We start from the raw sequence: 21,188 nt of genomic DNA, 5'->3' as shown, positions 1-21,188 counted from the left end.
GTTTGGGGTCTGTCCCCTCCTCAGCTCCGAGTCAACAACACCTGAGAAGGGGTGGGGGGTGTGGGGGGGAAGGTCCCCCAACATGTTCTCCACTTCCACATTCCAGATCGGAGAATGGACAGCTAAGGAAAGACCCATTTGGATGTCTTTGCATAAATTAGGTCAGTGCTCATTTTGAGACTGACTGTGTAGGGGAAAAGTTCAACAGAGAGGGACGGAAGGGACAGGACGCTGTCTCCTATTACTAACGTCAGCTCGGGCTTCATCCCTAACACTCAGTGGACGGCAGGCTCCACACTGAGCACTTCACGTCCTGGTCCCGTCAGTCTTCACAGCAACCCGAATATGGCAGGCACTTCATGCCCCAGTTTGCAGGTGAGAAAACCAAAATATTCCACCCAAGCAGCCGGACTCCAGAGTCTCAGTTTTAACAACAAAACAACACGGGCTCCCTCAGCCGGTCCCCATGGGTTTTATTTAAATGGTTCATTGAAAGCTGCACGCAGAGAAGCCTGGAGCCCAGCCTCAGGGTCTGCCCAGGGGGAGAGTGGCTGTCTCGATGCCTCCTGTGCCCTCCTGCCCCAGCCACTCAGGCCAAGCTAGAATGAGGGCCGTGAGAGCAGGACGGGGACCTCTAGCATCACCATTCCAGGCACAGAGCGGGCAGGACAGAGCAGAGCCACTGCCCTCACCCACAAGGACCTGATGACCCACCAGTGCCCTCCAGTGTGGAGCTCCGGTGACTCGGGAACCCAGCATCCTTTGCAGCGCTGGTGTTGTGGTCCCTCATCTGACAGTTTTCTCCATTTCAGTTTCTTTTCTTTGGCCGTATCCTGCTCCTGGAGATGATGAATTCACCAAGGATAAGGACTGTGGCTCCCTTTGCCTCTGGGCCCAAGAACCTGAGCCAGAGGAGATGCTCAAAAAATAAGAAATCATACTTATTGAAAAAGAATAGTAGTGGTGGTCACATGTGGGCAGATACTTCAAGGTCGTAGCAAGGACACTCCCACTCACCCCACTGTGTAGTTACCCTCAGCCCCTTTCACCCGCACCTTATGTTGAAGCTCTTCTACTGCACACAGGAGCCTAGTTCAAACCCACCCTAAAGACATTCCTGGGGAAGAGAGGTGAGTGTTCTTAGGCCAAGACCTCCTCAAGGTCTTTGCTGGAGATTCCAGGGTCAGAGGTAAGTGCCTCTCAAGAGGGACCATTAGGATAGGTAACAAGGTGGAATCCTGCCCTCCAGTCGATAGAGTCACGGGGGCTAGAGAGGGCCCTGCTGGGCCACGTAGCAAAGCCGAACTCCCAAGCCCACCAGTGGGTGGACTGCAGCATCCCTGCAGGGGCCACTGGAGCGAGTAATTGTGAGCTGGCTGCAGAGAGGTATTTTGCAACTCAGACGAATTTCTTCTCGCCCATGATTAGGGTATGGCCCAGTGGCTGCCTCCCTGACCATAATCTCTGCTGGCACAGGCATCTCCGGGGCTGGGCGGTGCAGGCTGAGGAAGGAGCGCTGACCTAGAAGCTGGGACGCCTGACTTCTCTGCCTGCTCCCCACCACTGATTAACCGTGACACCTCCAGCAAGGAGACTGGGTCCTCGGCCTCCTCAACTAGAAAGGAGTGATTTGAATAGATCAGAGCATCCCAAACCTAACCACACCTTAGAATTACCTGGGGAGCTGCAGATTACTAGGTACCCCACACCCCCAGCACCCCAAAAGGTAGAGACTGTGAGAGGGCTCAGGAATCTGCTATTCACAGGTTCTTCTGCGTGATTTTGATATAATGTCCAGTTTGGGGGATCCTACAGATTGGATAGTTTTACACACCGCTTGCAGCTCTTAGGAGCAAAGATTCTAGTAAATGGAACAGCCATAACAAGAGGTTTTGGTGCTGTGGGGTTTTATCAGAGGGCATGTGATGGGTAGTTTATTTCATCATCATCATCATCATCAATTACTATTTTTTTCAGTCTTGTTGAGATATAATTGACACTATAGCACTGTATAAGGTATACTGCATAATGATTTGATTCGTATACATCATGTGTATTATAATAAGCTTAGTGAACACGCATCAACTCATATAGACACAAAACCAAAGACAGAAAAAAAGATGTTTTCCTGTGATGAGAACTCAGGATTTACTCTCTTAACAATTTCCTAGATATAAAGCAGTACTAATTATATTTATCATGTTGTACATTATCATTATATCCCTGGTGCTTATTTATCTTATTACTGGAAGTTTGTACCTTTTGACTCAGTTGTGCCGACTCTTTGTGACCCCTAGGACTGTAACCCGCCAGTCTCCTCTGTCCATGGGATTTCTCTAGCAAGAATACTGGAGTGGGTTGCTGTTTGACTACCTTTCTCCAATTCTCCCTGCCTCTAAGCCTCTGGTGACCACAAATCTCATCTCTTTCTTGAGGAACTTGTTTGTGTGTTTGTTTTGAAGCATAATTGACCTCCGACATTCTGTTGGTTTCTGTTACAAAACACAGTGACTGGTATTTCAGTATTTTGATCATCATCATTACTCTTTCTATTATTTCATGGCTGGCATTATTGTTAGGGAGGGACATGGCAGTGCCCTCTTCTGTTTGTGTCACTAACAGGGCTCTGGCTTGGGGGAGGTGGCAGGGCTCACTTACCTCCCAGCTGGAGCAGAATTGGGAGAGAAAGGAAGGGAGGAATGGGCCGTCCCTGTAGGTGGGGCCTCTTAGCCAGGGGACCTTTCTTTCTCTCCCTCCTGGGTGGAGTTTGGCTGGATGGGCTTTGGCACCAGCCTCAGGAGCTGGGAGAGTGTCTTCCCATCCATATTCCTGCCCCACTTTCAGTCTCAGCAGCCTCACCCCTGGGGACTGACCCTTCTCCTCCTCCGGTCCCACTTCCTCCCACCTCAGTCCTCACCAACCTCATTCCTGAGCCTCACTAATCTGTTTGCCACCCTCTGCTTCCTTGCCTCGCCCTTGCACATGCCATTCTCTCTACCTGGAATGTCACCCCCTTCCCCCACACCGATTCGCATTTCTGGGCTCCTTCAAAATCCAGTTTAAAGCTCACTGACTTCATTTAGGCTATGATCTGCTCAGGTCTTTCCTCTTTGCCATGAGCATTTGAAATAACAGAATCAGAAAACTGCCTCAGACTCAGAAAAGTAGAGATGACTTAGACCCGCTCTCACGTTTAATAGATGAGAAACCAGCCTGAGGCCCAGAGAGGTCTTGATTTAGCCAAGATCACACAGTGGTGAGATTTTTAAAATAGTTGGCTGCACAAGAGGCTTTCAAGTATTTTATGTGTTTATTTCCTCAACACAGTGTGAGCAAAATGAGGGCAGAAACTGTGCTTTTGCTTTTATTTTTGTTCTTTATCTGCACTATGGGGTGTGTGTGTGTGTGTGTGTGTGTGTGTGTGTGTGTGTGTGGAGGGGGCAACTATAACATTTCTAAATCTCACAGTGGTACAGACTTCTGCATATATTATTCGTACAATCTCAGACTAGTCCTGTGAGGTAGATAACCAAGGCCTTACTATTTTACAAAGCAGGAAACTGAGACTTAGGAAGGTGTGACCCAGGAAGTTAATGGCAGAACTGGGCCTAGAACTCAAGTTCCGTGGCTCCCAGCGTAGCCCGGGGTCCTGACAGCCACGATGCTCTCCTGGGCTTCTGGCTGGGACCTGGAGTGGCCAAGGGGGTGGCCTCTGCCATCCTCCCCAGTCATTGTGCCTTCCTCACCTTGGGGTGAGGGGGCTTCATCTTTGGCTTCCTGTCCCACTGCTTTCTCCCTGTGTCCCCCTAGGGCATGGTTGGCACATACACACATACACATACATACCCAGAACTGCAGGTGTCTAGGGCAACAGACCACAGGGGAAACCACATCACCTTTGTTGACAATGGAGGGAGGTAGGGGGATGAGGGAGGTAGGAGGACCAGGAAGGAACTTGCTGAGTTTGCTCCACCTGCCTCTGTCCCCACAGTCATTTCACCTCCCAGCTCGGGCTATCTGAACTGGTGGCCATGACCCAGCCTCTTCTTAATTTAACTCTGATCCAGGAGGATGTATGGCTTCTTCTCTCAGATCCTAAAATCCTGAGTGGGAGTCTGCCTAGCTGCACCCCAAAGTCGTACCCCTCCATCCTAGCCAGAATACTTACATAGCTCCTCTGATCCCTCCAGAGCAACGCAACAGACAAAGGTGGGGACCGGGGATGAGACAATATGACTGGGGTTGGTGATGAAGGAAACTTGGCATCTAGAATGGCATTCCTTGATCAGCGGGGATCTCTAGTAACCAGGCTGCACCAGAGAAGGAGACCTGGCCACAACTTCTGCATTGTTTTGATCTGTTAGAAGAAACTGCACAGGCTCTGAATCAGGCACATTTGCAATTGAATCACTTACTGGTTCTATGCCTGCGTGCGTGCCCAGTCGCTAAGTTGTGTCTGACTCTTTGTCACCCCATGGCCTATTCAGTCCATGGAATTATCTAGGTCAGAATACTGGAGTGGGTAGCCTTTCCTTTCTCCAGGGGATCTTCCCAACCCAGGGATCGAACCCAGGTCTTCCGCATTGTAGGCAGATTCTTTACCACTGAGCCATGTGGGAAGCTCTGACCTTGGACAAAACACTTTGTCTTACTGAGCTTTAGTTCGTTAACTAAAACAGTGGGGATAATACTGAGGTATAAGTGAAAGGGCCTTGAACAGCATGTGATACAAAGGAGCCTCTCGATAAATCCTAATTACCCTCCCTCTCCTTCCTTCCACTTGTTATATCTGGCTCCATGAAACACTTTATTTGAAGATGGGGATCTATCTCCCTTATTTATATTTCTAGTCCAAACCCTAGGCATTGGCATCTGATTCCAGGTTGAGAAACTGGAATCCAAGGCCCAACCCACCCAAGGAAGTGGCTGTCCCTCTGAGATCTACCCAAGCCAGGGATGAACACTTTCTGATTGGCCTTGTGGAGAGTGTGGGGGAAGTGTGGGTTAGGGGAGGGATTGTGGCTTCAGCTACCACATCTAGAAAGCTGGGTCAAGAGTGGTCTCAGAGGCCTGAGGTTTAGACCAGATGACTCCGGATGGAGCTTTAAACCCTGGCACAAGGTGGGCACCCAATAACATTTGTTGAATAGATGAATACCCTCCTCAATTTCCAGTTGTGTAACTTTGGTCAGGTTTCTCAGCCTTTATGAGCCGTCATCCGTACGTAATCACAAGCATAACAAGGATTACTGTTATGAATAAAATGATCTAATATTTGCCAGGGGGATGGCATAGGGCTGCTACACGGTAAACAGTAAAAGGTAGCTAAGCGAGGGAAGGAAAGAAGGGAAAGAGAATGTCAGGTAGCCCCAGAGCCCCAAAGAAAGCAGAAGGCAGTGCCCTCAGCCTTTGTATGGCCAGAGCCTCAAGGAAGATACCAAGGAGCCAAGGCAGGTTCTATGAGACTCATCTCTTCTGCAGAGCGCTTAACTGAGCGGTCTATGCAAAAACAAAACAAAACAAAGCTCTCCACATGGTAACCAGGGTAGAGAAGAAAAAGGTAGCCTGCACTTTTCTGCCTCAGGTCTCTTTTCTGGAGACTCCCTAACACACCTCAGCAAGGGAGGTGTGACTTAGAAACTGGATTAAGATTGGACCATGAGATGCAGGTGGGGTGGTGGTAAGTAAAGGGGCAAGATAAGAAGGGGCACAGTCCAGCTTCTGGATGTAGGACTCACCTGCTCTCTTTCTCTCTGCCTTGACTTCAGGTAGGGAATTCTGGTGTGTGTAGAAAGCCATGTGTGGAGTACCGAGGGGACAGGTAGGGGTTGAGAGGAGATAAACTTTGTGCACAAATCTCTTAGAACTCAGTGATTAGATCAAAAAGAACAAGAAAACTCACAAACAAATACATGAATGATGCACATGGTAGAAATGAGCAAACAAATGCCTGATTTCAGTCCAGAAATAGCTACAGGAGTCCTGGGGGGGTATCAGGAGGGAGCATTGTGAGGCTAAAGGAGACAGACACCAGGGGAGAGGCTGAGCGTCTGAAGCAACCAAGCGATTTTTCTGGAGGCTGTGGATATGGAGGCCGTGGGCACAGAGAGGGATTTGGTTTGGAAGCAAGGACTGGGAAAAACACACCTGAGGCGGAAGAACATGTGTCTTTAAGAGTCATGAGAAAAAAGGTATAATTGATGTTGTTCCACTGGGGGATGGTCCTTGAAGTCCATGAATCTGTTTCAATTCCAAAAATGACCCAGAGGGAGTCTGAATTCTGTGGAAGGCGCTCAGCAAGACACTACAAGGAATGCACCCCTGACTAAGGCAGTAGCTGGGCTCAGGGGACGTCCACTCTGGAACATTCTTGCGAAGCAGGAGAGAGCTGAGACAAGTATACAAGTGGGTGAAGGTCAAAGTACAGAGGAAGACTGACAAGATGCTGGAGTGGAGTCCTTCAAGGAGAAGAAAGAATCCCTCTGGCTATGGGAATCAGGGAAAGCCTCCTGGAGAAGTGGGATAGACCTTGAGGATTAGACAGATCTTAGCAGGGGCGGAGGGGGAGGACATTCATTTTTGGAGGGAATGGCATGAGCCAAAGTAGGGGAATGGGACAGCACAAGGACATGAGGGGGACAGCCAGTTGCCCGGTTTGGCTTAAATAATAATAGTAATAACAGCAACTAACATCTAAGTACTGAGCACTAAGTACCTCCAGGCCCTGAGCAGAACAGCGGAAGGGGAGGGAAGAGAGAGAGGTGTGTGTGGCGCCATGCTGTAGGAGGCCTTCATGCTGGGAAAGGGGTCTGTGAGGATAAGTGAACAAGTGCAAAGCGGTTAGATCTGTCTGCTTTGTGAGCGCTGGGACCACAAAACGGCCTGAGGTAGGAAGCAGGAGCAACAGGTGGTGGGACCTGAGCCAGGTTTGCAGGAACAGGGTAGCTATGGTCAGATGTTGGACCTCAGCATGGCCAAGTTCTCCTAGGCCACTGGGACTCTTGCTTCTAATCTGACATGTCTCTGGCTCAGAGTCAATTTCTTCTTTTTCTGTAGCATCGTGGGACTCCAGGCTTCCCAGGATTGAGGGAAGCAGGATGGAGTCAAAGGGAAGCTGCCCTCTGCCTTCCAGGGGTGAGCCCCCCACCATCAGGGAGAGACCAGCGCTTCCTGTAGACTTCTCCACTTCGACGGAGCCGGTGTGTCTCTGACCCAGCAGACTGCCAGAGGCACAGGGCTGACAGACCAGGCCGGGAAGCACAATGGGGAGGTCCTCAGCCCCTGACCCCTGACCCTGACCTTCTAGTCTTGCAAACAGGGAGCCCGGCAGGGAGGGCTGCTGTGCAAAGCCAGCCCGGAGCTGAGTTTATTAGCTGAGGGAGGGCTGGAGGCGGCTACATTCCGACTCACAGACTGGAACATTTCTATGATCCGCTGTAATGCACTGGGAGACACTGGGCACATTGCTGAAGTTTGACTCATAGGGACCGGGAGGGGTAAAGTAGAGGGGGGGAGGGTGGTGGGGGGAGAGGAATGGGAGGAAGAGAGGAAGAGGAGAGGAGGGAAGGAAATCCCTTGAGAAATTTCTTTAAAAAAAGAAAACTTTCAAAATCGGCACCACCCCACCCCCTTTTTCTTTTAATAGGAACAGGCTGGACCCTTCTATTCCCCTCAGCAGGCATGGGGGGGGGGGCATGGCAGAGGGGGAGGGCTGGGCAGTGATTCAAATCAGATCCTGGAACTTTCCTCAGGCACGTTGTGCTTGGGGCGGGGTCGGGGGTGTCCGTCTGGGATTCCTCGCCGGGACCGGTGACTCCACGCGCGTCCCGCGGCCTCCCGCCCCTCCCCGTGTAACTGCTGGCTGGTGGGCCGTGCGTGCTTGTGCCTTTGAGCGCGGGGGTCCCTCCCTGCGGCGTGTCTGTGTAGACGACTCTGCCCCGGGCCAACATGGATGTTTGCTTGCGGCCCCGGTCGCCCGCGAGGGTGCGTGCGCTCAGGTATCTGGGTTTCCGGGAATTGTGCGCGGGTCGCTGCGCCGCGCGGCGGCCGGGACTTGGGCTGCAGCGCGGCGGCAGCGCGCGGGTCGGGGCCGCGTCCCCCGCGTTCCGGGTTCGGCGCTGCCTCCCCGCGATCTGGCCGCGCGGGGTGTCCGCCCGCCCGTCCGCCAGCCCGGGCGCCGCGCCGTGTCTGCCGGGTGGTGCGTCCCCGGGCCGCGAGCGCCTGCCCCCTCCCTCCCCTCCCCCTTGGCCCGCTCTCAGACTCAGATAAAGCATTTCCTTCCATTGTCATCCTACCCTGCCGGCCGGGCTGCCAGGGCCCTCCCCCTCCCGGCCCCCTCCCTTCCTCTCGCCGTCTCACAGTCGCTCCGCAGCCTCCGGCGACCGGGGGGGATGTGAGGCCGGCGCCCCAGCCCCCCGCCCCGCCATGAGCCCCCCGCTCTGAGGGCCCCGGCCCCTGGATGCACAGCCCCGGCGCTGGTGAGTACTGGGCTGCCGCCCCCCGTCCGCCCCGCCCTGCGCGCGGCACCCAGCGCCGCCCGCCCGGGCTTGGGCTTGGGCTCCGGCTCCCGCGCGGGGCTCCGGGCGGCCCCGCGGGCCCAGCCCGGCGTGCGCCCCCGCGATCGTGCCCGCGTCGCCCGGCTCCGCGGGGCTCTGGCAGGCTCCCGGCCCGGGCTGGTTCCGGGGCCGGAGGGTTAAGGGCCTCCTGCGGGGCGCCCACATCCGCCCGCCCCGGGGCAGCGACAGGCCCGAGGGAGGGAGTTGGAGGCCCCGGGCCGCCGGTGCGCGGGCCCGGCGTCCCATCACCCGCATTCACCGGGAGGACTGAACGGGGGACCCTGGAGGGAGGGACGGCCGCCGCGGCCCCGGGAGGGGGCGGTGCTCCCGGGCGGAAGGTTTGGAAGCGCTGGGCAAAGGGCAGGACCCGTTGAGTTGGGGCCACACTCTGAGCCCCGAATATCAGCGCCCCCAGCCCGCGGACCCCGGTTGGACTTTTCCGACCCCTCCGCTGGGGAAAGTGATCCCTATGAGGGAGGGTCTCTGACAGCAACGCCCCCCGCCCGCCGCCCCCCCAACCCTGCTCACCCATCTGGGTGAAGAGACACCTGTGCTCAAGTGAGCTGTGGAGGTGCTGGCGGGGCGCGGGAAGATGGGGACCGCAGGCTGTGTCCTGAGCGGTGGGGGACAGGATGTGTGCCCCCCAAACCTGGGGTCTGTTGGTCCTGGGGAGTGAGAGCAGGCGGCAAATCCGGCAGCTGGGCTGAGCTCTGATTCTGGGCCTGTGAACTAAGAGAGACCCGTGGGACTTGCAGGCCAACCAGCACCCCCACCCCCATTTCCTTCTCTCCTGCTGCCCAAGCTACCCTTTCAGATCTGACCTGGCCAGCCACTGGGGCTCCTCCCACCCAGTCCAGGCCATTCCTTGTCCCTGCTGGCCGTCTTGCATACCCCAGAGGCCTCCCCCTGCGTCTGGACGGGGCCTGTCCTGCTGCTGCCCATCCCTCCCCACACCCTCACTCAGCATCTGCTTGAGGCCCAGCTCTGCCTGCCAGTTTCAGTGGCCCTGCTGGGGACTCAGCATCTGGATTTATCATCCTATTCCCTGGACATGTATTTGGGTCGATGAGGACTTTCTTCAAGACCCCTGCCCAAGCCACTGTGACTCAGTTTCCGTGCTCCCTAACAGTGGCCCATTTCTCCCCTGTAGGACCCCATAGGTCAGGTCCTCCGAGTGGCTTGGGCAGCCACACACTCCTTTCCTCATACCAACTCTTTTGGAAGCTCCTTCTCCAGCCTCTGCAAGACCATTTGCAGAGCTCATTGCTCAGCATCTCAACCTCCCTGCTTTCTTCTCTCTGTCCCCTCTACCCACTGAACTAAGAAGTAATGTTCCTCTTCCGTGGAGTCACTGCTGGGGAAACAAAGGCACAAAGCAGTCTCGCTGTGCTGCTCCCAGTGAACCTGAACTGGAACGAGGTCCGGGATGCGCTGGGACTCTTCCTCGGCCTTTAGTCCCATGATGTTCCTGGGCCCCGCCAAGGCCAGGCTCAGAGCTGCTTCTTGGTATTACGCCTGGAATGGCTCCGGGGCAGTGTTCTCCTGAGGTCTCTGTGTTCCTTAGCCTGAGCCCAGGGGTGGGTGTCTCTGGCCACCAAGTCTTAAGCTGTTATCCTGTGGCTGGGAAGGTTGCATTCAGGTCTTGCACTGACCATTCCAAGAATCTAAACTGGTCACTCTACTTTGACACTGAAGCTCAGTTTCCCCATCAATAAAATGACCACAGAGGAGGAGAGGCTGACAATAGGAGATGGACTGGTGGTGTCCAGGATGGGGGCTGTTATGGCCCCCATTTCCTTCAGTAATGGTGGACCCCAGCTTTCATTCTTTTCTGGGAATGAGAGTTGGAACTTTCTTTTCCACCATCCTCTCCTCAATCTGGATAGAAAGCCCTTGGAAATTAGAATCTCATGTGTGATGGGTGTGAGGAACGGGTACCCTCCTGGGGCTGCAGGCGTCTGTGCCCAAGGCAGAACCCCCACCACCTCTTTGCCTTCCTTCTCCTGGCCTTTCATTTTAAGAGCTGGTAATTTTGAAGTTGTCAGGAGTCCGAGAGAAGATAAGCTAAGGTAAGGCCCGGGGTCACCCAGCCAGGGAATGGCAGGCCAGGTGGGGCCAGGACCAGACCTGCTAACTCTGCCAGTGCCCATGCTCCTGGCCTTCTCCTCCCCGGCCTGGCTCAGGTCCCGCGCATGCCCTCGTCATGCCTTGGCCTGACCTGTCCTTAGGCAGACCTGAGACCGGGGCCTGTGGTGGGGTGAGGGGTACTGCTGGAAGCAGGGCCAGGGTGAGGCCTGGGAGCTGGCATCTGTCTTTCCAAGGCTCTGGGACTGTCGTTTCTGTGTTGGATTTGTTCACTAGATGGGGCACTTCCTCTGGGGCAGGAAGCTTTGATTTCCTGTGGTGGGGGCGCTGGTAGGATTAGGAGTGGGGGACTCAGCTCTGGGCCATCCCTGATGTTGTTTGGAACCAAAAGGAGCAGAGCTTTCTGCATAAGGCAGGGGAGGCAGGAAGGAGAGCTTCGGTGAGGAGGCCCCGGGTAAGGCCAGAGAAGGAGGCCAAGAGGGCAATGAGATGGGGAGGCGGGGCGGCGGTGGGCAACACAGCAGGAAGCCTGGTCAGCAGGTGACCCTGCCGGGTATTGTGTTTCCCTGTGATATTTCCCCCTGTTTCTGTGGCAACCTTCCCAGGGGGACCCAGGCCTTGGAACTGCAGGAAAGTGCCCCCAGACAGCCCTTTCCTTAGTGGTCTGAGTATTAGGAGGAGTCCTTAAATCTGGCCACCTCCCTTACCATTTTGGCTCCTAGGGACCAGAGCTTGGGAATCTAGGCAAGTAAGTGAGCATTGGGGGTGGGGGCTGGGTGGCTGGGCTGGGTGGAGCCCCTTTTGCACCTCCTGGTGGGGGAAGCAGAAGAGACGTTTTTGCTGGACTTTTGGGGTAGGGGACTCTGTGCCTCTCATCCCATCTCTCCACATCCCATCTCTCCACTGTCCTCCAGCTCTCCCCCTGTGAAAGGGAACTGGACATCATGCTGCCTGGGGCAAAGGGTGAGGGGGGAGTGGCAGAGGCAGGAGAGATGTTGTCATCAGCAGAGCATAGCTCCTTTGGTCCTGCACCACTTCCCAGAGGCCGAATAAATTCAGGATAGTGTCTGTTTCGTGTGGATCAACACGTGATGGGTGTGTATGCACACTGAGTGAGTGGTGGGGGTCTGCACGTGTGCCCCTAGGCTTGTATGTAGAGGTGGTGATTCCATGGCAATTTGCAGTCCATGCGGTGGCTCTTTGTTGGGTGTCTGGGGAACATGCACACATGTAGTATGGATGTGCGTGGTCTCTAGAGTTGTGCACCTTTGCATTCTTGGCTCTGCATGGGGTGGATGGATGTGTTTGGAGGGGATGTATGCCTGTGCAGGAATGGCTTTTTTTTTTTTTGAAGTCCAGGTATTTGCTGGAAAGCATGCTCATCTCTCTTCAAATGCTGGTTCCCAGGCCACTTGCTTTAGAGTTCAGGACACTTGGAACTGCAGGAAAGTGCCCCCAGACAACCCTTTCCTTAGTGGTCTGAGTATTAGGAGGAGTCCTTAAATCTGACACCTCCCTTCCCATTTTGGCTTCCAAGACATTTCCAATTCCAGGTACATTTCAATACCTGGGGATGTATTCAAAATAAAGATCCTCAGGCCCCCTTCCAGACTCAGAATCTGCAGGGGTGGGGCCTGGGAGTCTGGATTTTGACACGTGCTTCAGGTGATCTGGTGGCAAGCCGTGTTTGAGGACTGCTGATCTGGGCCAACCTTTTCAGTTTTTCCTTTGAGGAAACTGAGACCCGCAGAAGGTATGTGGTTTGTCCAAGGACACAAGGATAGTAAGACAAGAACCAGGGCACAATCCAAGCCTTTCAACACCAGTCCAGGACTCAGCCATGCGTCCTCTGGGTGTGCAACTGTGTACATGTCCACACTCAGCGTGACACCGTGGATCCAGACGGAACTGGAGTGGATGCTCACTGGCCTTGACCTTTTCCCTGGGGTCCCGGGCTTCCTGCCCTTGCTTTTCCTTTTACATCCTGCTTCCTTCTCCCTGGGGAAATCCTGGACCTGTGGCTCATCAGTCCTAAAAGTGACGTTGGCAACCAGAAGGCCCCCTTTGCTGTGCTAAGCATTCAGCTATTTATTTACTCACTGGGTGCTTACTGAGCCTTGCTGTATGCCAGGTCCCGGGCACAGATACACAGTGATCTCATAGGCAGGACGTCTGACCTCAGGGAACTTCCACTCTAGTGGCAGAGACGGTAAGACAAGTAAGCAAGTCAAGAAATGAGTAGATACATTTAGTTACCCATTGTGATGAACCCTAAGAAGGAAATGAACCGGGCGCAGCAAGAGAGAATAACAAGGGGGACTTCCTTAGACAGGGAGGCCAGGGGAGGTCTGCCCGAGAAGTGAAATGGATGCCTGCGCTCACCTCCCCAGGCTGGAAGTGAGCCCTCGGAGCTTCTGAGCCATGCTTGGCAACCACCTGGATCCAGGTGAGGGACCTAGGCTGAGGATTAGAGCCCGAGGGCCAGCCTTTGGTCTGGTGCGGAAGACATCAGGGTCTCGGCTCCTCAGGCAATCCACAGAGGCTGATGAAAGGGGAGAAGAGGAGGGGGAGCTGGACAGGGCTGACCTCAGGCTGCTTCAGCGCTCGGGGGCGCAGCCTCTTTCCCTCCCAGGGGCTGAGTCCAGGGCCCCGTGGATGAGTTGGGTGCCGGGGAGGTGGCGGCAAAGTGCCACCCCTTTCCTGACCCTCCTGCTTCACCTTCCTCCCTCCTCATTCCCTTCCTCCCCCTCTCGCCACCCTGTAACTCCTGTGCCAAGTCCCTCCCTTCTTGGTCTAGCCTGGCTGCCTCTGTGGCCACTGGGATCTATTTACCTGGTTCAGGAGTCACCGAGGAGACAGGGGGATCCTACGTAGAGAGGACTTGGGCCCTGGAAGAGAGGACACACCAGAAAAAAGGACGGGCCGGGGCCTGTGTGAGGACGGAGCAAAGTGAGGGCTGAGGCTGGCCGAGTAGGGCCTGGGGCAGGAGAGAGAGAGGAGGAGACCTTGGGCTGGGCGCCGCAGAGCCTCTCCTGGGCCCTTGGAATCTGCTCCTCAAACCGGGAGAGATTCTGTGCATGGGGCGGGGTTGGGAGGCATTGGTGGGGGCCGCAGAAGACAGCTAGAAGGCCGGGCCCCTCTGGTCCCCCTGCAGGCCTGCCCCTTCGGCCCCTTCTCAGAAGGTTACCTTTCACATCAGCCAGCAGCCTTCAGACCCTCTCGCCTCCAGCCTCTTCTGGTAGGTTTTCCTGGGGGCCCCCAGAACTGTGGGCTGCAGGATGGTCCAGCCCTCTCCCCAGAGAGCTGTGTATCAGAGGAGCCCTCATGCAAAAGAAGAGGCCTCCAACCACCCTCCTGGAGTCCTTCCACCCTGGGCCTCCTTTAGGCTTCTGGTGCACTCACTCCCTGGACTCCTGTGTCTCCCCGGCCTTCCGCCCAGGAGGGGGAGAGGACGGCTCATGAGGAGGGCCCTGGGCTAAACTCACCATCCCCACCCTGTCACCAGCCACTTCCTTTTTTCCCCATGTTGCCTGCAGGGATTGGAAATCCTGGTGGGCAGAGACCTTGGGCCTTCAAGGAGAGCCTGGCACCCTGGAGAGAGTGAGGGGGACTCCTTCAGGAGTCCAGCTCAGCTCCCTCACCCCCAGGAGGCCAGCTCTGGCTCCTGCAGTCTCCCCCCACCTGCCCCCCCAGCCCTTGAAGTCCCATTTCTCCCTCCCCCGCTGCCAGGATGACAGGGAGAAGCAGGGGAGGCTGGGAGTCACAGGTTCGGAAAGAGTCGGGGTGGGGGAATTCGGCGACTGGGGCGACAGGGCTGTAACTGTGTTGTTTTGCTTGCCCCACAAACCTGCACGGGCATCCGCTACGCCCAGGGGCGTTCAGGTTGTGGAACTGCTCTCAGAATGACAGGCTGGTGGCACCCGGTTGGGGCGGGGGGGCGGGGTGGGGTGAAGGGGGGAGCCCCAGGCAAGGGGGAGCTGGAGGGTTAAAAATAGCAACAGCCGGGTTTCGGTTAGCAAATGTGGAGGCGGGGAGCTGGAGGCGGGGCAGGCGGCAGGCCGTGTTTGCCCACAGCTCAGGGCTGTGTTTCCCCTGGGTCCCAGGAGTGAGTCACGGTGGAGCTGAGGAGGCGCGCTGGCACAGCCCCCCACCCCCGCCCCACCGGGCGAGGGGCTGGGCCCTGACTTCTGCTCCAGGGCACTGGAAGGACGGCCTCTCCTTCCAGGCCTTCAGAGTCCTCTAGTGTGGTAGTGGGGAAGAAACTATTCTCAGACCAGAGACCTGGGTTTGAATCCCAGTCGAATAGGCTGAGGAACCTTGTGCAAGGCTGCCAAGGACTCTGACACCTGATTTCCTAATCTTTCAAGTGGGGATTTACTCGTATGTGCCTGTCAACCCTCAGCAGATTCAAATGCACCCTGGGAATGTGAGTGATCACCTTCTCTCTCCTGGGCCCATCGCAGAGCTTGCAGAAGGGCCCTCCAGTGAGGTCACAGGGAGGAAGGTGGTAGCGTCCCTATTCTCCTCCTGCAAAAAACCGAGTGTAGCTCTTCTCTGTGCCTCGGTTTCCTCATCTCTGTGATATGAAAGTAATAATTGCTTCAAGCTCCTTGAGTTGCTCTCAAGATTCAAGTAAGTAAGACTAGCACTGTGCCCAGTATGAGGTCAGTGCACAGAGAACATCATCACCATCATTGATGTTATTGTTCATATTTTTGAAGGTCAGGGATAGGGAATGTTAAAGACATGAAGAACAGAAACTGGGCTCAGCCCCAGTTCACAGAAAAATCAGGCCAAATTCACAGATTCCTCCACCCATAAGGGCCTGGAACAGCAGGAGTCTGTAGCCAGAAGTCACAGGGTGGACCCCTTCTCTCTTTCACTCCCTCACCCCCGCCTCTCCCAGTGAGGCAGGATGCAAGGGACCCTAGGACCTCGCTGCCAGCTGGCACAGGGAAGGTCTGGGATGGGACTGGCCCCGATGGCCCTGCTGTGCAGTAAGTACCTTGCCAGCATCTGCCGGGGTGACCTTTATTTTAGCCCCTCCCTGGCAACTTTTAAAAGGAGCATGAGGCAGGGGAAGGATGAGAAGGTCAGTGATGTCAGCAGTCTCTATTCCCAGCACAGCGGCCCTGGAAGAGGCAGGAGGCATTTCTTTCAGGAAATGATCATTATTCAGGCTGCAGGCATCCATTAAGTCAGTCCTGACTTGGTGCCCAGGCCCGTGCTCGGCCTTCTGTGTGCTTCAGGGAGAGGCCGAGGATCCTGGGCTGTAGATAATGCAGAACCCCAGAGGATATGGGGTCCAAGAATAGGAGGAATCAGTGAGAGCCCTGTGTCCTAGTTCTCACGGGACCCAGAGCTTACATGCCCATTGGCAGTGCCATCTTGATCGTGCAGGGCGGTATATATACATATCAATTCTGTTTCATTGTTACAGAGGCAGTTCATGCACCTCGTAGACGTCAGACAACACAGAGGAGCAAAGGTGAAGGAGTAAGAAACAGCCAGTCCCAGCAATGGGAGATCGCTGCCAGGGTCCCTCTGAGCACCTTTCCATCTCCTGACTTGCCTTCCTGTGTTGTGCATTTTACCAAAACAAGACCACACAGTGTATGCCATTTTTTCAGTCAGTGATCTCTACCTTCCACTACAGTAAATGTTCATCTCATCAAATCCCCAGTTGGCTAGAAATTTTCCAAGACAGCTGGTTGGCCCAAATCAGTACCCAGTACCATGCATCTGGCATTTGAATTCCCTGAGAGCTGTGCATGCACCCTAGCTGGATCTGTGGTCTAGAGACACCCCAGCCGAGCAAGCCTGAAGGGCAGCCCTGGCCGCAAAAGGGAATTGTGTCACCTGGAGAATCTACCCGCCACCTTCCAAAAATAACAGGCGAAATGAGTGGGATTCCGGGGCTTAGCTGGGATGGGGATCTGGTATTTAACTGTCATGAATATTAATGTGGCATCCTGTGAGTGCCAGCATTCATAGCTTGTTACTATTCATGGACTCATATCCATGATGCCCCAGGCCATGGAGCAGGCCAGGGTCTCCACCGTGATCTCTGTCTCTCTCCAGACATCCAGGTCTAGGGGTGCTGATGGCTGTTTGCTTGTGTTCCTAGCCCCTCAGGAGCCTGCCCTGAGGATCGTGGCAGTTTAGTTGCTAAGTCATGTCCGACTCTTGTGACCCCATAGACTAGCCTGCCAGGCTCCTCTGTCCATAGGATTTTCCAAGCAAAAATACTGGAATGGGTTGCCATTCTCTTCTCCAGAGGATTTTCCCAACCCAAGGATCAAACCTAGGTCTCCTGGACTGTAAGCAGATTCTTTACCACTGAGCTACCAGGGAAGCCCTGAGGATGGGGGCTCTCTTTTGCACGCGGGGCCCCTTCCACTCCTGCCCATGGCCTGCCGGAGTGTGTAAGGCCTGGGCAAGAGAGGGAGAGAGAAGAGAGCATCTTCTCCCTGGGGATTCACTCCCGAGTAGCCGCTCCGTGGGTGTCTTGCTTGGGTTATGTAACCTGCATTTTAGACAGGGCCTGACGGTTTCCAGAGTGCCTTCACACAGCGTTTGTCCTCTGAGGCAGCCTTGGGGGTTTGCTTGTTTAGTTATATGCGCGCGGCTGGGGGCAGCTTACAGGAAATGATAAAATGGTAACAAGTACATTTAAAAAGCAGGGAAAATGAAGAGGATGAAAAAGGAAGTAAAGATGGAATTGGGGAGTGCCTCTTGGAGGCCTCTTGGAGGCATAGGCAGAGATGGTCCTGTCTTTATTTTTGTTGTCTTCTGGATGGAGTGCCGGCATTGTGGGAACACGTGAGTCACACCCAGGCCTTCCGATGCTGGGACCACACTCTGTCCAGTGACCCCCAGGTGGCCTCACCTCACCTCAGTGGGTGGGGCTCATTATACACACCAGTGTAGGGATTATGAGCTTAGATTCTGGAGTCCCAGAAGCTCCACTTACTGTCTGTGTGACCTTGGCGAGTTTCGTAACCTCTCTGAGCCTCAGTTACCTCCTTTGTAATTTGAGGATGGTAGCAGTGTTGACCTTATAGGGTGCTTGTGAGGACCGAATGAGAGAGTACAAGTCAGATACTTAGCACGGTAACCAGCACCCAGTAAGCATTCAGTACATGGTTGTTGATCCTTACTAATATTACTAATTACTGGTAATAATAAAATAATAATGATTGATATTAATATAACTTAAGCTTTTCCCTGGCAGTCTCTGGAGTGGGCTGAGTGGCCTCGTGGATGGCACCAGTGAGCAGAGCCAGAAAGGCATAGCTGAGAGAGAGAACCGGCGGGAGGCAGAAGTGGGGTGCAGAGGGAGGCAGGGTCTAGCCAAGGAGGACCCAGGAGCTGGGGACCAGTGAGGGCGAGGGAGTGAACACAGACCTCAGAGGGGAGAAAGGAGCAGCCCTGAGACAGCCCCAGGGCGGTGACCGTGCTTCCTGTTGGGGCAAGCGCTGGCCCTTGAGAAAGACTGGCTGGGGCTGGCGGCTAAGAGGGAGCAGCTGGTCTCAGTGGGGCACCAGGGGGTGGGGGAGGGGAAGAGACAAAGGCAGAAGCTTGACAGAAACTCAGCTCTTCTCCCCGAATTACAGATGGGGGCCCCATCTTGACTGCTCAGGTTGTTTTGCTTGTAATAGGAAAGACAGATGGTGGGCAGACATCGTGGTGAACTTCCTATTTCAGGGCTTGGTGCTCCTGGAGCAGAGGGCTGAGGGTAAGTGGCAACTTTGGTTTCTGAGGCCTTTTGGGACCTGAGAAAGCTTAGGGCAGTCTGGACAAGGGGGCCTGGCCTGGGACTGGGGGGAGCTTGCTGCTGAGATGCCACACACCCTGAGCAAGTGGTTCTACCCTCCCCGTCCCACAGAGAATAGCCAGGGGAGACTGAGCAGTGGCCCCGAGGCCCCGGGAGCTGCGGGGTTTGGAGAGACTCCCATTTTCCCTTGCCAGAGGGCAGTGAGATGCCCCAGAGAGCGCCAGTCCCAGGAACCACCAACCCCTCAGGACTCAGAAAGGCCCAGCTCCCCTGCCTCATGGTGGTCTCCATCCGCCAGGAGAGGCCACAGAAAGGACTGGACCCCAGGGCAGGGACAAGAAGCCAGAGAGGACGCCTTCCCACCCCCAGGGAGCTCAAGCTGCTGCTGCCATGGTTACATCTGCTTCCTGTTTGATTCATCTCAAACAGCAGAAAGGGGGGTGCCCGCTCCCAGCACAGGCCACCGCTGCGTGGGGCTGTTTACAACAGCCGCATGTGGGATTCCCAGAAAGAGACTCCAAACCGGACATCCTGCGGCTGCAAAATACCCAGGTGTCAAGAGCTAAAAATAGCTGCCCCAGGGCCCCAGGCGCGGGGAAAGGGGCATGCTTGCTGCGGAGGCGGAGGTGGAGGGCCGGCCTTGCGGCCCTCACATCCAGCCTCCTGCCTGCCGCATAGCTGCGGAGCCTTCGAGCTTGGGCCCCCCGCCTCGGCCTGACTGGAGGCCTTTGTCTGGGCAGGCCCGCGTCCCCAGCCGCTCACCTGGGAGCCTCCACCCCAGGCCCGCCAGCCTTCCTGCCTGCCTGGTGGAGCTTGCTTTGAGACGCTAATGAGAAAGCCTCAGAGGCCCTTGGGAGCATCTAAGGAAGGGACAAAGGAGGATGCCGGAGAGCCTGAAGATGAAGGCGGTGCTCGTCCAAGTTCCCGCCTTGTCAGTTGCCAGCCCCTGTTCCCACCTATAGTCCGAAATCATCGCTTGGCATGGCATCTGCAGAGTCAGCAGTTGGTATTTATCTGTGATCTGGGAGGACTGTCTTCACCGGGGCCTAGAGATGAGACAGGCAGTTTCCGCCCTCTAACCTGCAGCAGGACTGGAGTCTGCCGCTGGTTCAGGTTTCCTGGGAGCTGTGTGATTTTTATCTTTCCCTGTGCCCAGCCAGGTCCTGCATTCGCTGTCCACCCACTAGCCTGTAGAGTCGAGGTGCTGGGGAAAAGCAGCCACGAGTGTTGCTTAAGAACATGGATTCTGGAGCCCATTTGTCTGGCTGAAGTCCCAGCTTAGCCACTTCCCTGTTATGTGCCTCCAGATGAGTTATTTAATACTGCTGGGCCTCAGTTGACTAATCTATATAATAGGGATAAAAATAGTAACCACCACATAGGTTTGTCATCAGGGTCAGATGAACTAGCAAACACAGGGCACATAGTAAACGGCTAGTTTACAAAAGTTCAGATGGAGAAGAAAGAGAAGAGTTGGGAGAGTCAGGAGATAAGGGACTGGACAGGAACGCATCTGGGAGCAAGTGGACTGAGAGACGAGGGGAGAACGCAGATGGGACCAGACGATGAGATGCTTATGCCAGAGGGCGGCTGCAGGTGAGTTCAGGGGCAAACAGGATGAATCACGACCCTAGCGGGGAGTACCCGCCATGTGCCCCGTGCTTCACGCGCAGCGTCGCTCATCTCAAATGACCTCTTTCTGGTCCATATTCTTACTGTTGAATTTCGGAGGCACAGCCAAGCCTTGCCCAAGCTGCAGCGTGTCCCTGGCTGTCCCTGCCGGTCACTGAGGGAGTCGGAGTGTGAACACCGGACTATCTAACCTCAAAACCAACGTCCTCCATGCTGCGGACCCTTACTTCTCTCACTTCGTGGGGCCGGAGTTCCCATCCAGCTTGCAGCGCACTGGGTTCTGGATAAATCTGAGTAATAAGCAGCTTGGTGCCAAGATCATGAGCAATAGAATTAGTAAGTAGCAAGAGAATTTCTGGAAGAGGGACATAAGAAACTGTTAAATGGAATTGAGTCTAAGGAAGTCCTAGGGAGTTGGATGAGTGAGAAACTTCTAGTTTCATACTTTGGGGGGCTCTTTGAAATGTTTTTAGTGTCTACAAGTCATATACTTTTCAATTTTTAAAAAATCGTGGGCTGTCTGGAGTTGAAACTCCTGAAAGTAAAAGTCAGGTTTTATCACTTTTCCACTCCTTCGAGCCCAAGACCAGTGCCCTCATCGAGAGGTAATTAGAACCTGCTTTTGGGATCGACTTCTTGGGTTCTCCTCCCCGCACTGGTCTGGCCTGGTTGTACCGCTGACCCGCTGGGTGACTGTGATCTAGCCCTCCCTCCCCTCTCTCTTTCCCTTCTCTGGGAAGTGAGAGTGTTGCCTGCACAATCTCTGAAGCCTCATCAGCTCCTAACATAACACTACACAGTCCTCACTCTGTCAGTTGGGCAACTGTGACGTTCTCTCTTCTGTTTATTGATTCTTGGACCTTCGTGGCCATTTCACTCCCAGCTTTGTCTTCTCTGCCAGCCCCCTGCGGAGTCAAGCTTTGTCTGGCGAGGCAGACCTGAGCTGAGGGGGCTGCGGGAGGGAGAGGGGGAGAGTCAGCCCTGGACCCAGGGCTTCGCCTCATGCCTGCAGGGTAGGGGTCTGGCTGCTCCTCCTTTTTCAACTCCTCAGGAGACCAGGGAGGGGGACACAGCTTTGACAAAGACATGGAAAGCATTCAGAGGGTGCTTGTGGATGGCCATGCTCCCTCCCCTGACAT

At 55.0% G+C, this 21,188-nt stretch overlaps 1 protein-coding gene and 1 long non-coding RNA gene across 10 annotated transcripts in view; one reads left to right on the top strand and one right to left on the bottom strand.

Moving 5' to 3' along the window:
• Nucleotides 1-292: 292 nt before the first annotated feature.
• On the bottom strand, nt 293-14,565 carry LOC138987925 (uncharacterized). 2 transcript variants are annotated; one of them, XR_011464225.1, is made up of 6 exons: nt 13,828-14,565; nt 13,473-13,617; nt 13,023-13,182; nt 12,741-12,834; nt 9,084-9,284; nt 293-839 (listed from the first exon to the last, which is right to left on the bottom strand). It is a non-coding gene; the product is annotated as an uncharacterized lncRNA (long non-coding RNA). The 2 variants fall into 2 exon arrangements; XR_011464226.1 differs by having other exon boundaries at nt 13,473-13,528.
• Nucleotides 7,680-21,188, top strand: part of HDAC7 (histone deacetylase 7) — a 36,766-nt gene continuing 23,257 nt past the window's right edge. For 3 of the 8 annotated variants that reach the window (XR_011464224.1, XM_070370674.1, XM_070370673.1), the window contains exon 1: nt 7,680-7,983. Coding sequence is in view for 7 of the 8 variants with exons in the window: in XM_070370674.1 (XP_070226775.1) it covers nt 7,695-7,983 (289 nt within the window). In the remaining variant the exon portion in view is untranslated. Of the gene's footprint in view, nt 7,998-8,313; nt 8,478-13,046; nt 13,087-14,680; nt 16,129-18,237; nt 20,014-21,188 lie in introns of those variants that run through there. The other 5 variants (XM_070370676.1, XM_070370679.1, XM_070370678.1 and 2 more) reach the window with 5 other exon arrangements.

The sequence above is a fragment of the Bos mutus genome, chromosome 5 (assembly GCF_027580195.1).
Source record: "Bos mutus isolate GX-2022 chromosome 5, NWIPB_WYAK_1.1, whole genome shotgun sequence".
NCBI classification, from domain to species: Eukaryota; Metazoa; Chordata; class Mammalia; order Artiodactyla; family Bovidae; genus Bos; species Bos mutus.
The sequence above is the reverse complement of the archived record's forward strand: the minus strand, read 5'-3'. Positions and strand labels throughout refer to the sequence as shown.